Source organism: Vanacampus margaritifer, chromosome 19, assembly GCF_051991255.1.
Source record: "Vanacampus margaritifer isolate UIUO_Vmar chromosome 19, RoL_Vmar_1.0, whole genome shotgun sequence".
Classification (NCBI taxonomy): Eukaryota; Metazoa; Chordata; class Actinopteri; order Syngnathiformes; family Syngnathidae; genus Vanacampus; species Vanacampus margaritifer.
In genome coordinates this window covers 13,510,901-13,526,436 of record NC_135450.1, presented here as the reverse complement: position 1 = coordinate 13,526,436, position 15,536 = coordinate 13,510,901, and the positions used below count along the sequence as shown (strand labels likewise).

The 15,536-nt window shown below is 42.6% G+C and overlaps 1 protein-coding gene across 1 annotated transcript; it reads left to right on the top strand.

Annotated features, from left to right (window-relative positions):
* The first annotated feature begins 376 nt into the window (after positions 1-376).
* Positions 377-15,299, top strand: thbs1b (thrombospondin 1b). Its single transcript, XM_077552983.1, has 23 exons — positions 377-555; positions 635-717; positions 824-1,383; positions 2,677-2,752; positions 2,946-3,023; positions 3,113-3,222; positions 3,491-3,616; positions 4,662-4,758; positions 6,871-7,044; positions 7,116-7,292; positions 7,395-7,568; positions 7,637-7,764; positions 7,851-8,003; positions 8,848-9,066; positions 9,142-9,249; positions 9,593-9,752; positions 10,571-10,689; positions 11,189-11,423; positions 11,519-11,746; positions 11,820-12,091; positions 12,164-12,261; positions 12,341-12,480; positions 13,305-15,299. The coding sequence occupies exons 2-23, from the start codon at positions 654-656 to the stop codon at positions 13,310-13,312; spliced, it is 3,504 nt and encodes a 1,167-aa protein (XP_077409109.1). The 5' UTR covers positions 377-555; positions 635-653; the 3' UTR covers positions 13,313-15,299.
* Positions 15,300-15,536: the final 237 nt, after the last annotated feature.

Here is a 15,536-nt window from a genome sequence, read left to right as displayed (position 1 = left end):
AGAAGTGCATGCATTTAGTGTTGTCCCGCCGACACAATATAAATGAGTGACTTAGAAAACAAAACACACTATCTTGATGGAGGTTAGTCAGACATAAATAACATTAATATTAGATCAGCCATCATCAAGACTCGGATATTACTCTTGATTAGCATTTGTTGTTATGGGAATGAAAATGAAGAGAGGACCTTGAGCCTAAGAGGAAACACTTCACACACACTCTCACTCTCTCTCTCTCTCTCTCCCCTATGGATGATAAACTCGACCCTTCTCTCCTCACCCCTGATTGGACGAGGCCACTTGTTGGGAATGGCATTAAACTATTTAAATAGCACTTTGTCCCCCCCTCAGCTTATAAGGGACTTTTTATTGCGACTGACCCCATCCAGTACACATTTCTCCCCATAAAATGTATAAATGTTGCTGATGTCCAGTGGAGATTTTGCCTTATTTTTCCAAATTTTGAAACATATCATTTCCTAAGGATTATTGCTGGATTTGTATTATTTTTGTCCTTTTTACACTTTTACTTTTTTTTGTTTTTTTTTTAAACAGGTGAGTTAAATAAAATTAGATGAGTTAGAAAGTTTACAATAAATCAATTTAAATAATGTATTTTTTTTCCCCCTCACAGGCAGTTAAATTGTCTTATCATGAAGCTGACGGGGATATTTTTGTTATTGATGCTTTGGACCTGTGAGGGTGCCAGAATAGCAGGTGATCCAATCGAACGAGTAAAAAAAAAATAAAAAAAATCAATCAATAAAATAAAATTAAATCAAGACACTGAGCGCAATTTATTTATAATTTCTACCCCTCACAGAGAGCGGAGAGGACAACAGCGTGTACGACTTGTTCGAGCTGATCCAAGTCCCCAGGAAGAACCACGGCGTGAATCAGGTGAAAGGAGACGACCCGTACAGCCCCGCCTACAAGATCCTCAACCCGGACCTGATCCCCCCGGTCCCCGAGCGCGCCCTCCGGGACCTGATCGACTCCATCCACGCCGAGAGGGGCTTCCTCTTGCTGCTCAACTTCAAGCAAGCCAAGCGCACCCGGGGCAGCCTCCTGACCGTCGAGAAGAAGGACGGCTCGGGTCCGGTGTTTGAAATCGTCTCCAACGGGAAGGCCAACACTTTGGACATCGTTTTCTCCACCGAGAACAAGCAACATTTGGTGTCCATCGAGGATGTGGATCTGGCCACGGGTCATTGGAAGAACATCACGCTGTTCGTGCAGGAGGATCGGGCTCTGTTGTACGCCGGGTGCGAGGAGGTCAACAACGCCGAGCTGGAGGCGCCGATCCAGAGCATCCTGACCCAGGAGACGCCTGCCGACGCGCAGCTCAGGATCGGGAAAGGAGCCGTGAAGGACAGGTTCATGGTAAGTAGTGAGTGGGACCCATTTTCAGCTTTTGAGTCTTATCCATGCGTAAAAAAATGTTACAAGTGCGCACTCAAATGGTCTTTATTGCACCCGTGCACGAAAAGTAGGCTAAAAAAAGTGATAATAAAACGCAATGCAAGCCCACAGTGCAATAAAGATACAAAATAAGAGCAATAAACAGCGTACAGCAGTGGTGTCCAAACTACAGACCGGGGGCCATTTGCGGCCCATGTCTAATTTTTAGTGGCCCTCAGCATATATATAAATATATAATTTTTTTTTTTAATTTTGTCAAAGTCAGATTTGTGAATATTTCACATTATTAATTACTACATTTCTTGAAACTAACATGCACTTGTATATTATAATTTTTATTACATATGTCAGGGGGCCATTTGCGGCCCATGTCTAATTTTTAGTGGCCCTCAGCATATATATAAATATATAAAAAAAAATAATAATTTTGTCAAAGTCAGATTTGTGAATATTTCACATTATTAATTACTACATTTCTTGAAACTAACATGCACTTGTATATTATATATTTTATTACATATGTCAATGCAATGTGATGAATTTTCATAATTTCCTTGATTTTTTTTTGCCAATTTTTTTTTGGGCAATTTTTTTTTTTTCCCAATTTTTTTTTTTTTTATTCTTGAGACATTACAGCATGATATCCGCTTAAAATCTGTTGTCTAATTACAAATGACTCTTGTTTGGGTCCTCCATATTAAAATCTACTCGGGGCAGGGGTGTCTCTATTCTAGTAGGATACAGGGCTGCAGACCACCCCAAAATCAAGAGACCCAAAATATTATAGTGTGCTAAGAGTTAACTCTTTGACTGCCAAAAACGTTAAATGACGTTTAGTAAAATCCTATGGAGGAGTGCCAAAGACGTTAAAAGACGTTTTTTCAAAACAGAGGCGAAACTAACCATTTTCTATTGTTGATTACTGAAAAACGGAATAAGGTAGAAACAAACTTTTTTTTCTGATGAAAGATGAGAGACCAATCTTTCATTTGGTAGTATGTGTGTTTCCATAGTCCAAACACATAATTTTCTGTGGACCTTGAAAGATCAGTCAAAAATGCTTAAATCGGCTGGCACCCACGGCATCCCTTTTCTGAAAACGTCTGGCAGTCAAAGAGTTAAAGTCAATTTTTCTGTCTGTGGCCCTTGGAGGAACATTTTGGACACCCTTAGTGCACAGTATAAATAAACATACAGTATATGAATGCAGTCACGTGGGATTTCATGGTTTAAATCGCACCCTCGTGTTTGCAGGGTGTCCTTCAAAACGTGCGCTTTGTTTTTGGAACAAGCTTGGACGCCATCCTCCGCAACAAGGGATGTCAGAGCTGTGAGTACTTAAACCACAAGTGTGTTGTTTTACGCTCGTGCTACTTCTATCCGATTCATGTCATTTAGTGCTATTATTTGCTCAAACATAACATTTAGCGGTCCCCCCATACATGTACTGAAAATATATCATCACACTTGAGTTGGGTGAGCGCTTATTTTATGTGACGTGTGTGGTTCGAATCGACCTCCAGCGCCAGATTCAATGATCATGGAGAATCTGAACGGATCCTCAGCCATCAGGACGGAGTACACCGGTCATAAAACGAAAGGTAAAGAATCTTTACTGCTCCCGCGGTCTACGTTACGACGCAAAGGAATGAAACAGGATTTTTTTTTTTTTGTTGTTTCTGTGCTGAAGATTTGCAGATGGTCTGTGGCTTCTCCTGTGAGGACCTCGTCAGCATGTTCAAGGAGCTCAAAGGTCTCGGTGTGGTGGTCAAGGAGCTGTCCATTGAGCTGCGCAAACTTGTAAGCAGGAAATATATGTGACTGGATGCAATGTGTGGCGATGATATTGCGATTGTTGATGGGAAATATTAGACATGTTCAGGGACGGACTGGCAATCTGGCATACAGGGCAGATGCCTGGTGGGCTAACATCTTTTGATGCAGATGTAGATGCTATTGATGGTATAACAATGACTTCTGATTTCAAAATGGGCCAAAAAACAAAAAAATAGGAAAAAAAAATGTGGATTTTGTAAACCTGTATTACAAATGCACGTTTCCCTTGCAGACTAATGAGAACAAGCTGATTAAGTCTCGCATTGGCATCCACGGCGGCGTCTGCATCCACAACGGCATCGTGCACAAGAACACTCACGAGTGGACCGTGGATCAGTGCACCGAGTGCACTTGTCAGGTGTGCAAATCTTGTACCTGTACTCTACAACTAGGTCATATAGGCTATCGCCAAATCTAGGAAGTCCGTCTAGAGATGGCAAATCCAAGTCCAGAAAGTAAAAACCCTGCCATAGTTTGGCTTTAGCCCCCAGGTGTTAGCTAGCTAGCTCCCATGGTGCTCGTTTAAATGCTAGGGAGCTAGCTAGCTAGGTAGCATCAGGGGTTAAAGCCAAACTGTGGCAGGGTTTTTACTTTCAGGTGCTAGCTAGCAGCCATGGTGATCGTTTACCTGCTAGGGAGCTAGCTAGCTAGGTAGCATCAGGGGTTAAAGCCAAACTGTGGCAGGGTTTTTACTTTCAGGTGCTAGCTAGCGCCCATGGTGATCGTTTACCTGCTAGGGAGCTAGCTAGCTAGGTAGCATCAGGGGTTAAAGCCAAACTGTGGCAGGGTTTTTACTTTCAGGTGCTAGCTAGCGCCCATGGTGATCGTTTACCTGCTACGGAGCTAGCTAGCTAGGTAGCATCAGGGGTTAAAGCCAAACTGTGGCAGGGTTTTTACTTTCAGGTGCTAGCTAGCGCCCATGGTGATCGTTTACCTGCTACGGAGCTAGCTAGCTAGGTAGCATCAGGGGTTAAAGCCAAACTGTGGCAGGGTTTTTACTTTCAGGTGCTAGCTAGCGCCCATGGTGATCGTTTACCTGCTACGGAGATAGCTAGCTAGCTAGCATCAGTGGCCAAAACCAAACTGTGGCAGGGTTTTTACTTTCTGAACCTGGATTTGCTACCTCTGCTGAAACCAGCTTCCTTTGGCTTTGGCTACATTCCCGCCGTCTGCTGACCAAGCAGGCGGACTGGTGCCAGCAGGTTGTCTACATTTGCAGACAGACACCTGGATTTTATTTTGTCATGTCAGGCTTGGCGAATTATTACAAGATGGCAATTGTTGAAGGAAACGGTTTGAGATTATTCGAGTTAAGCAACAAACCATCCTGGTTCAGTCAAGCTTCAATCCGATCACGGCCAAATGAGATAACACAATAACCAAAAAAACTGTTTTTGTTGTAGAACTCGGCAACAGTCTGCCGCAAGATCTCCTGCCCGCTGATTCCCTGTGCTAACGCAACTGTGCCTGACGGCGAGTGTTGCCCTCGCTGTGGAACACGTAAGCATTTTTACTTAACTAGCATTTTACTTAACTAGCTCCGCTATAACTATTCTCTAAAGTTGTACAGCTCGAGATTCAAACCAAATTTGAGGTTTAAATACACGTCTGAAGTAACACACATCGTTTGCTTCCGTGGCTTGGCTGGAACGAAAACATTTGAGTCTCCGCCCAGAAACGTCCCGGGCAGGCCAAAACAAATCTTACGGACTGTACCTTTAAGATTTTGCCTCAAGAAAAGTTTTGACGGCAACAGTTTAACCGGCTAACAAATTATTTCCCATCGTTTTTTTTGTGTGTGTGTAAAACTAAACAAACTATGTGTTCAACCTTAGAGGCTCCACTGTAGACTTTTTAATTACAGCCGCGCAAACGTACTGTAAATGCCGTGTCAGCAAAAATGTGGAAGGAGCATTCATCGAAACACAGCCCCAGTCATTCCCGCAGAGATTCGGTGTAATTTCCCGTATAAAAGCCACAAATATTTCCCGATATGTAAAGGTTTCTGTTCAAGAGAAAGTATGTTAATTTTAGAGACGACTTAACTGCGCTCATGTTGGAATAAATAAAAGGGTACTCATGTGTGTGGAACATTGGCGCTTTGTGTTCCAAAAACATCTTTGAATTCTTCAAGCTGAGATGGCTGCAATTTGCCAAATTGGTCAAAGTGGGGAAGAAAATTGTTTGACTGTTGGGGTAAAGGCCTCATCCGCATGAAGACGCGTGACATGTTAGTCATACCTGCGCAATCTTGGCTGCAACTCTTGCCTGAAACCAAAATAAACAGCAGGGGCCACATTCATGTGGACCTCAGCCACTTGTTGGAAGTCATTACACACCAGCGCAAAAAAAAAAAAAAAGAAAAAAAAAGTCATCTTTAGGAAAACATAAGTCAGTGGGGCATCCCAATGTAGTGGATCTTTAGGACAGTGGGCCCTTCTGTTCTATGGCTTCTCTTAGTACGTCAGGCTCTGCCCAACCTTCAACAGAAATACAAGCTAAATCTACACAGTTAGCTTTCTGCTATAAAAGATCTCCTTTTACACTCTGAAAGGCGTTTAAAAATAACCCAAATTGGGTCAAGAATGGACTGACATAACTTTTTGAGTTATTCAAATGAATAACCCACAAACAATTGTTTTGTAAGTTACCCAACTTTTGGGGTTAATTGAATAACCCAATTGAATTGGGTCAAAAATGAACCGACCCCACTTTTGGAGTTATTTAACAAAAACTTGAGCCAAATGAAAGTAATAACCCAAAGCACCCGAATAGTTTTGGGTTTGTTTGTGGGTTATTCATTTGGCCCAACTTTTTGGGTTAATATTGGTAAAAAAAAAAATAATAATAATGAACCGATAAAAATAATCTGACCCAACTTTTTCAGTTATATAGCCAAAAAAGTTGGGTCAGCTCCTTTTTGATCCAACTTGGCTTGTTTTTGAGCAAACAGTTTTTAGAGTGTACATTCTTAAAACTGCTGGGTCAAGAACAACCCAATCTGGGTCCAAATTTGTGTGACCTGATAACTTGGGTCAATTTAACCCAACTTTCTTCGGGTTGTTCAGAAAGTTGGGTCAAATTTACCCAGGTTAATTTCTGAATTGAACACTCTAATAACACTTGGATCAAAAATAACCCGACTATGGGTCAAAAATGGACCAATCCTCTACTTTGGTCAATTTGACCCAACTTTGAATCAAGAAATGGGTCTTTTAGTGTAAAACAACTCATAAATATTGGGCAGATACTTTACGTGGGTCAAAAAAATTGCATTTGCATACAACAACCCAAAGAGTTGGGTCAAATTGACCCAAAAAGTGGATCGGTCCATTTTTTATCCATAATTGGGTTACTTTTGACCCAATTGTTTTTAGAGTGAACTTTCTGAATTGTTTTGTATAAAACAACCCAAAGTTGGGTCAAATTGACCCATAAAGTGGATTGATCCATTTTTTATCCATAATTGGGTTACTTTTGACCCAACTGTTTTTAGAGTGTAGGCTTGAGGGTGATGTGTGCGTATGGTGGTGGTGTGGGGGTGCCGTGTTTCCCCAATAGCTCTTTCATTGTGTCTTTCTCCCATATTCTTTCCGTCTCCCTCCTCCTCAGCGAGCGACTATGCAGAGGACGGCTGGTCGCCGTGGTCTGAATGGACCCATTGTTCCGTGTCATGTGGGCGGGGCATCCAGCAGCGCGGACGCTCCTGCGACCGTATCAACAACAACTGCGAGGGCACCTCGGTGCAGACCCGGGACTGCTACCTTCAGGAGTGTGACAAGCGCTGTAGGTTGTCCCCAATGAACAACACTAGTTGTGTCACTTTGGTGCATTGATGATTCTTTCCGAATGCTCAGTCAAGCAGGACGGCAGCTGGAGCCATTGGTCGCCGTGGTCCTCATGCTCGGTTACCTGCGGGGCTGGTGTCATCACTCGAATCCGTCTGTGCAATTCCCCAACCCCCCAGCTTGGAGGCAAGGACTGTGCGGGAGAAGGTCGCCAAACGGAAAAGTGTCAAAAGTCTCCATGCCCCAGTAAGTTTCGGGTCCACTCAATTGCACTTGTGCGTCCTTACGCCCATTTATATAACGATAAAAGCTTATCATCGTGGAACCTTTCTTCCTTGTTTTCCTCAGTCAATGGCAACTGGGGACCTTGGTCGCCCTGGGATACATGCACTGTTACATGTGGAGGCGGCGCGCAAACTCGTAAACGCCTCTGCAATGACCCTGAGCCAAAATATAACGGTAAAGACTGTGTCGGTGATGGCAAAGAAACGCAGACGTGCAACAAGAAAACGTGTCCCATTGGTGAGGAACTGATCCTTGAGGCACCTGAAATGACACTTCGGACCTTGAACTATGTTCACCGTTTTCAGATGGATGCCTATCAAACCCTTGTTTCGCTGGGGCAAAGTGTACCAGTTTTCCTGATGGTTCTTGGAAGTGTGGAAAATGCCCTGTTGGATATACTGGAAATGGTGTCAAATGTAAAGACCTGGATGAGGTCAAAACTCCACCAAATAGTTCTTACCCAAATTCATCTGCCGTCAGTTATATCAGAATGATTTGAATTCTTCGTCCTCTCAACAGTGCAAGGAGGTTCCTGATGCCTGCTTTGTGTTTAACGGTGTCCACCGCTGTGAGAACACCAATCCCGGCTACAACTGTCTCCCCTGCCCACCTCGTTACTCGGGACCTCAACCGTTTGGTAAAGGTGTGGAGCAGGCGGCTGCTACTAAACAGGTGTGTACAACACCGCCTTCGGAACGGAGGCCACTTCTATTTGAACTGCAGTCCTTACTCTCAGAAAGATGAACATTCCGTCAATAACTCTTTGACTGCCAAAAACGTTAAATAACGTTTAGTAAAATCCTATGGAGGAGTGCCAAAGACGTTAAAAGACGTTTTTTTCAAAACAGAGGTGAAACTAACCATTTTCTATTGTTGATTACTGAAAAATGGAATAATGTAGAAACAAACTTTTTTTTCTGATGAAAGATGAGAGTCCAATCTTTCATTTGGTAGTATGTGTGTTTCCATAGTCCAAACACATAATTTTCTGTGGACCTTGAAAGATCAGTCAAAAATGCTTAAATCGGCAGGCACCCACGGCATCCCTTTTCTGAAAACGTCTGGCAGTCAAAGAGATAATGACGGAAGGTCCGTCAATGACGACGGATGCCCATTTTGTTGGCGATTGACAGGAAACTTCTAAAAATTGACGAATTTAGCATTGGCGTTAGCATTAGCAAGAGGGTTTTCATCCGTCAATGTAATCGTCAATCCGTCAATGACGGATACTCATTTTTGTTGACGATTGACGGGAAACTTTGCACTGCATTGACGGAAGTGTGTTTTCGGCCATTAATGTAATCGTCAAAAAAATTCGGCAATCCATCAATGACGGACGTCCCATTTTGGCGACGTATTGATGAACGACGATTGACGGAACATTGACGGATGCTCATTTTACTCCGCAATCGACGAATGGCCTGATTGACGGTTGGGCTTGAAATATCGACGGGTTGACGATGACGGAAAGGGTGTCCCTGACATTCATCGATGCGTCCACCTCCGGACTTTCTAGGTGTGCGCACCCCGAAATCCATGCCTGGATGGAAGCCACAACTGCAATAAACACGCACGCTGCCACTACCTCGGGCATTTCTCGGAACCCATGTTCCGGTGCGAGTGCAAGCCGGGTTACGCAGGCAATGGACACATCTGTGGAGAGGACACCGATCTGGACGGTTGGCCCAATGCTGACTTGGTTTGCGTGGAGAACGCCACTTACCACTGCACAAAGGTTGGTATACGGAGTTACGAAGTACATTGGTTTTTTGCAAAGCAGGTGGATGATCCTTGTTTTCTGTTCATCCAGGACAACTGCCCCAACCTACCCAACTCGGGACAGGAGGATCACGATAAGGACGGCATCGGAGACGCTTGTGACATTGATGACGACAATGATAGCATTCCTGATGATAGAGTATGTAGCGCGGGAGAGCTGAGATTTTCATGTTCATCATTGATGTGCAATACTAGGTGGGTAGAAGGTGGGGCTCGAGGGGGGGGGGGGGGGGGGGAGCAAATGTTTTCCTTGGCCAAAAACGCACATTCTATCACTGAGGTACAAGTCTGAAGGGACTCAACTGTGCGCAAATTCCAACGCTACAAGTGGAATCTGACCTAAAAATAAAGCACCTTTTCATTCCACGGACCTCCGTCCTTCTAAATAGATCCACTCAGTCCGCCTGAAGGCAGATGGCGAGGACCCGCACCTCAACACATAATCGTAACTTTCCCCCTATCTCTTCTTATCGCCCAAACAGGACAACTGCCCGTTCACCTTCAACCCCAGGCAGTACGACTATGACCGCGATGACGTGGGAGATCGCTGTGACAACTGCCCTTATAATAGCAACCCTGACCAAACAGACACGGACAACAATGGAGAGGGAGATGCCTGCGCTGTGGACATAGATGGCGATGGTAAGGATGGCTACTCCGAGCTGTACACTCAGGATAGCGCAGGGGGTCTGCAACCTGCGGCTCTGGGGCCACATGTGGCTCTTTAGTCACTCTCCTGTCGCTCCCTGTGTATCTATATTTAAAAAAAAAAAGAAAAAAAAGAGTTGAAATTAATATTTTTTTTTACATATTCATTTATATTTTTTAAATAAAAAATTCTTTAAATTAATTCAAAGTTTAGATTTAAAAAAACACATAATAATAATTACTGTAAATATTCAAAAAAGTGTCCAAATGTTTAAATTGGCAGAAAAAAAACACAAAATGTAGATGAAAAAGTTTTTAAAATAACCTTAAAATTTTTTTTTATTTTTTTTTAAGTGACCATAAAATGAAGAAAGAAAGAACAAAAACTTTCCAAAAATTACCATTAAGTGTCAATGAAATTTCAAAAAATGTCACAGATTTGAATAAAAAGGCAGAAACAAAAACTATAAAATTTCCACACACAAAAAAGTAGAAATCACGAAAATTACCATAAAATGTCCACAAAATTGTCCAAAAAGTCAGAAAATTGATAACAACATTTTTGGGGAAAAAATAGCCATAAAATGTCCCAAAAACGGAAGAGAGGCAGAAAATAACCATATGTCCATAAAAGTGCCAACAATGTCAAAATTTGAAAGTGAGAAAAGTCCAAAAATGTAAGAAAAAATAAATCAAAAAATGGAAAGTAGAAGAAAATAAATCTCAAAGTTTTGGATGCTGCATCATTTTCTAGACAAGTCGGCCCTGTCATGTCATGTCTTTCAAAACAATTCTTTGCATTCTTTTTCTAGGCATACTTAATGAAAAGGACAACTGTCCCTATGTGTACAATGTGGACCAGAGAGACACAGATTTGGATGGAGTGGGAGACATGTGTGATAACTGCCCTCTGGAACATAATCCTGATCAGGTGTGTGCACACGACACCCTCCTCCATTTCCTTCCAGCTCATCCGCCAGCGACAATACACATTCTCAGCCTTTCTCCGTAGCTCGTGAGAGACGCCAGCAGAGACACAGACAGACAGATTCAGTCATTAGCCCTCAAGGGCACGTCAGTTCAAAAAGACGTGGTGGGGGTTTAGGGGTCTTTTCAATGGGCCATTGACGTAAAACGTGAAAGAGGCCCTCAGAGGGATATTACTGAGGAATGGGCTCCACCGCAGGACAGCTCAAAGCACCTGTGCCATGCTACACTGGAAAGGAGGAATGGAATGGACAAGGGTGCTTATAAATGACAGTTTTATGAACTTTAAGGTCAAGTCTAGACATGGATGATACTGCCCAAAGAAGCAAAAACCCAAATTATCCTATGCAATTTCTCCGCTTTCCAACATTCATAAAATCCACCCGATTCCTAATTTCCAATCGTCATCCCTGATTGCTTACTGGTTTCTTTTGCCATTGCAGGTGGATTCAGACGATGACCGTGTGGGGGACAAGTGTGACAGCAATCAGGATATTGACGAGGACGGACACCAGAACAACCTGGACAACTGCCCGTACATCCCCAACGCCAATCAGGCTGATCACGACAAGGACGGCAAGGGAGATGCGTGCGACCACGATGACGACAATGACGGCATCCCAGACGACAAGGACAATTGCAGACTGGCGCATAATCCTGACCAGCTCGACTCTGATGGTGAGGACAGCGGAAGATTGGGAAGGGGTTGAAATTGAATCTGTGTGCTACTGGTCTATATTTTCTTTCCGTTTATCATCCTTCTACTTTTGCAGGCGATGGCCGTGGAGATGCATGCAAAGATGACTTTGACCAAGACAATGTCCCCGACATCTACGATGTGTGTCCGGAGAACTTTGACATTAGCGAGACAGACTTCCGCAAGTTCCAGATGGTTCCTCTCGACCCTAAAGGGACTTCCCAGATTGATCCAAATTGGGTGGTTCGTCACCAGGGTAAAGAACTGGTTCAAACCGTCAACTGTGACCCCGGAATTGCTGTTGGTGAGTATTAAAGTTTCTCACAGATAGCTGTAAAGAAAGTTCATGTTCTACAACTTGAATCTTTCTTCTGTAGGGTATGATGAGTTCAATGCAGTGGACTTCAGCGGGACCTTCTTCATCAACACAGAGAGGGATGACGACTATGCCGGCTTTGTGTTCGGTTACCAGTCAAGCTCCAGGTTCTATGTGGTGATGTGGAAGCAGATCACTCAGACCTATTGGTCCAACAAACCCACAAAAGCCCAGGGCTACTCTGGCTTGTCAATCAAAGTGGTCAATTCCACCACAGGCCCGGGAGAACACCTCAGGAATGCCCTGTGGCACACCGGGAATACTGCAGGACAGGTGACAGTAGGACCTTCTTTGTCTCTATCCTCATAACTGATGACTGATGATGGTTATTTTTGCCTCCTTTAGGTCCGCACTCTTTGGCATGACCCTAAGAATGTCGGGTGGAAAGATTACACGGCCTACAGATGGCATCTGATTCACAGACCAAGAACAGGGCTTATCAGGTGGGCAGATATAAAATAACAACACTCTTGTCCAATGGATTTGATCATTAACTCAACAATGATTCCTTCACCCACTCAGGGTTGTGATGTACGAAGGAAAGAAGATCATGGCAGATTCTGGTAGCCTCTACGACAAGACATACGCTGGAGGCAGGCTAGGTCTTTTTGTCTTCTCCCAGGAGATGGTTTACTTCTCAGACCTCAAGTACGAGTGCAGAGGTAAGAACTGATGTCTCAAGAAACTATTCAGTGGTGGAGCACGATCGGTTCTGGGATGCTGATTTTTTTTCTTGTCGTATATCATATCATACCGAACGGCAAGGACGGGGTCGTCGGCAGCATTTGCAGGTTCAACTGCAGGGGTTCCACTGCACTCTGAAAACACTTGGGTCAAAAATAACCCAATTATGGGTCAACAATGGACAGATCCTCTACTTGGGTCACTTTGACCCAACAAGGGGTCATTTTGTATAAACAACCCATACAGTTGGGTCAGATCTTCTACTTGGGTTCATTTGACCAAACATTGGTTTAAAAAATTTGATCAGTTTGTATAAAACAACTCACGTACAGTATTTGGGTCAGATCCTCCCCTTTGGGTTAATTTGACCCAAATTTGGGTCAAAAATGTTGTCATTTTGTTTAAACAACTCAGAAAGTTGGATCAAATCTTCTACTTGGGTCAATCTGACCAAATTTTAGGGTTTAAAAAAAGGGGGGATGAGGGGGGGATTTTGTATAAAAAAAAAACAGAAAGTTGAGTCAGATCCCGTACTTGGGTCAATTTGACCCAACTTTCTGGAAAACAACCCAGAATGTTGGGTCAAACTGGCCTAAGTGGAAGATCTGACTCAACTTTCTGGGTTGTTATGCAAAAAAAAAAAAAATTTTTAATTTATAAAACAACCCAGAAAGTTGGGTCAAATTGACCCATAAAATGGATTGGTCCATTTGATCCTACTGTTTTTAGAGTATATAAATGCAATAATTTTATCACCTTAAAGAAGCTGTACTTAACCTTCAAAATTATTTTTCTTTCACAGATGCATAAACGCACAGCGCTGGATGTTCTGAGGATTGCACCTTTTTTGTAGTATGATTTTTTTAAATTCTCTTGTAAAGTCCAGGGACCGATTTTATCTCCGCTGCGCTTTCTTGTGCAATGTGTACCCTTCGTTGAGGGTGAAGGGCATGTGGGCGGCCTTAGGGTAACGTGAAGCCGGTTTGGGCCGAAAAAAAAAACAAACGGCTGAGTACCGTTTGAGGATCAGAGTCCCTTCACCTCCAACCCTCCGCAAGAGTGAGGAAAGCTGGAGAGAAAAAGGAAAATATTCCCTCCCTGCCGCCTTTGCCTGTCGGACACCAGCACCTTTCTGTCCCAGCTCTCCTTGCTTTCTTACTCTGTGAAAGACCTCATTCATCTCTGTCCGGGCAGGGCTCCTCATAGACAACTATGCACTTCCACACTTTTTTACGTCCTCTCTCTCAGCTTTCGCCTGTGTGCTTTTTCTAGCTCACCTTCCTCACCTTATTACCCTCCGGATGGACATCCAAAGAAAAGACTGAGTGAATATTCCATTTGCTTTATACCAGGTTGCACATTCTGAAAGATACAATTCTTGAGGACTCAAAGGATGACGGCAGCAGAAACATTTTTAGGAATCTTTGTTGTTGAGGACGTATGACTGAAGAAAACTGTAGTATTAGAAGTAAGGTGAACATAATCTTGTGGATGTTTGTTTTCGTGTTTGTGTGTGGAAGACTGGCCATGGATGGAAAATGAAAGCATTTGTGTTCATCTACCTAAGACTCCATTGAAGAGAAAACCCAAGAAAAAGGAAAAATGCTATCCAAAAGGTTGGTTACCAACAGAGGTGGCAAATTCAGGTTCAGAAAGTAAAAATCCTGCCACAGTTTGGCTTTAGCCGCTGATAGCTAGCTAGCTCCCTAGCGGGTAAGCATGCACCATGGGAGCTAGCTAGCACCTGGGGCTAAAGCTAAACTGCGGCAGGGTTTTTACTTTCCAGACCTGGATTTGCCACCTCTGATTAACAACTCTTAAATTAAATGAAAATCCTGTAAAAAAAAATAATAAAAAAATCAATCTACATTCCCTCCACTATGTCACAACCAATCCTTAGTGAATAACAAGACTTACTACCCTCATCTTTTGAGGTTTGAATTAGGTATTATGTAAATACATGTAATTTATTGACTCTTGCCTACAATGTAGGCAGAAAAAAAAAAAATGATACTTTGAAAAAGTACAAACCCAATCTGATGAAATAGTGAAAAATAAACGAAATAAGGAGTGATCAGGTTTCAGAAACTGGATGTGTTGCTCTTATCAAGTCCTTACTCACAACTGTTTTGTTTTGCTTTTGATAACAAAAGGCTCGCATGACATGTTGGGTGTCCTTTTGGAAAGAAATGCAAAACGAAATGATGTGCAAATATTACCTCATTGCTGTGGATCAACACAAACACACGCATTTCATTTTCCATTGAAAGGATTGTAGTATTCGTGTAGCATGGGTTGTAAATTAAATGTCGTCATTTAAGTACAACCAGCGAGAATGACAGTAAAATGGGAGATTTCTTCTTCTTCTTTCATTATTATTATTATTATTATTAAAAAATAATTTTGCTTTATCGTATATGTCCAATGCTGTTTTTAACAGATAAATTATTGTTCTCTTTTGTTCTTAGCCGTTTGTGAGAGGTCAATGAGTGTGTGCGTATGTAGATAAATGCTATTTAAATAATTTATCAGGATTTGTTGCCGTACAAAAGGGCACCTGTCCGTCTGTATAAACGGTTTGCACACTGATGTGAGTATGTTGTCTTCTTTATCATTTTTACTTTTGGGAGGCGGGGGTGGGGCCAGGGGACCTATTTTGTTTATCAATATTATCATTATTTTTGTACATTTAGTTTTGCTTGTCTGTAAACATGTTCTTAGTTGTACAAAATGCTGTTTTTATTCATAGTGATTATTTTGTAACATACTTCATGATAATAAATAGTTAAAAGTCTGGTGATTGTGTTTGAGTAAGTTATTATCACAAAAATACTTGGTGAGATTTTCAACTCGTTCATTTTCAGATCAGTTCAAATTGATCTTCGACGTAAATAGCCGTCATTGGCACTGAATGAGTTAAATTGTCTGTAGGCGTGAACATGAATACTTGCCTCTAGTGCCCTGCGATTGACTGGTTACTATTCCATGGTGTACACCGCCTCTTGCCCAAAAGTCAACTGGGATCGGCTCCAGC

Coding starts and splice junctions, on each gene's coding strand:
- thbs1b (XM_077552983.1), top strand. CDS start 654: ATGAAGCTGACGGGGATATTTTTGTTATTGATGCTTTGGACCTGTGAG. Junction 8,004..8,847: donor AGGCGGCTGCTACTAAACAG/GTGTGTACAACA, acceptor CGGACTTTCTAG/GTGTGCGCACCCCGAAATCC. Junction 12,092..12,163: donor CCGGGAATACTGCAGGACAG/GTGACAGTAGGA, acceptor TGCCTCCTTTAG/GTCCGCACTCTTTGGCATGA.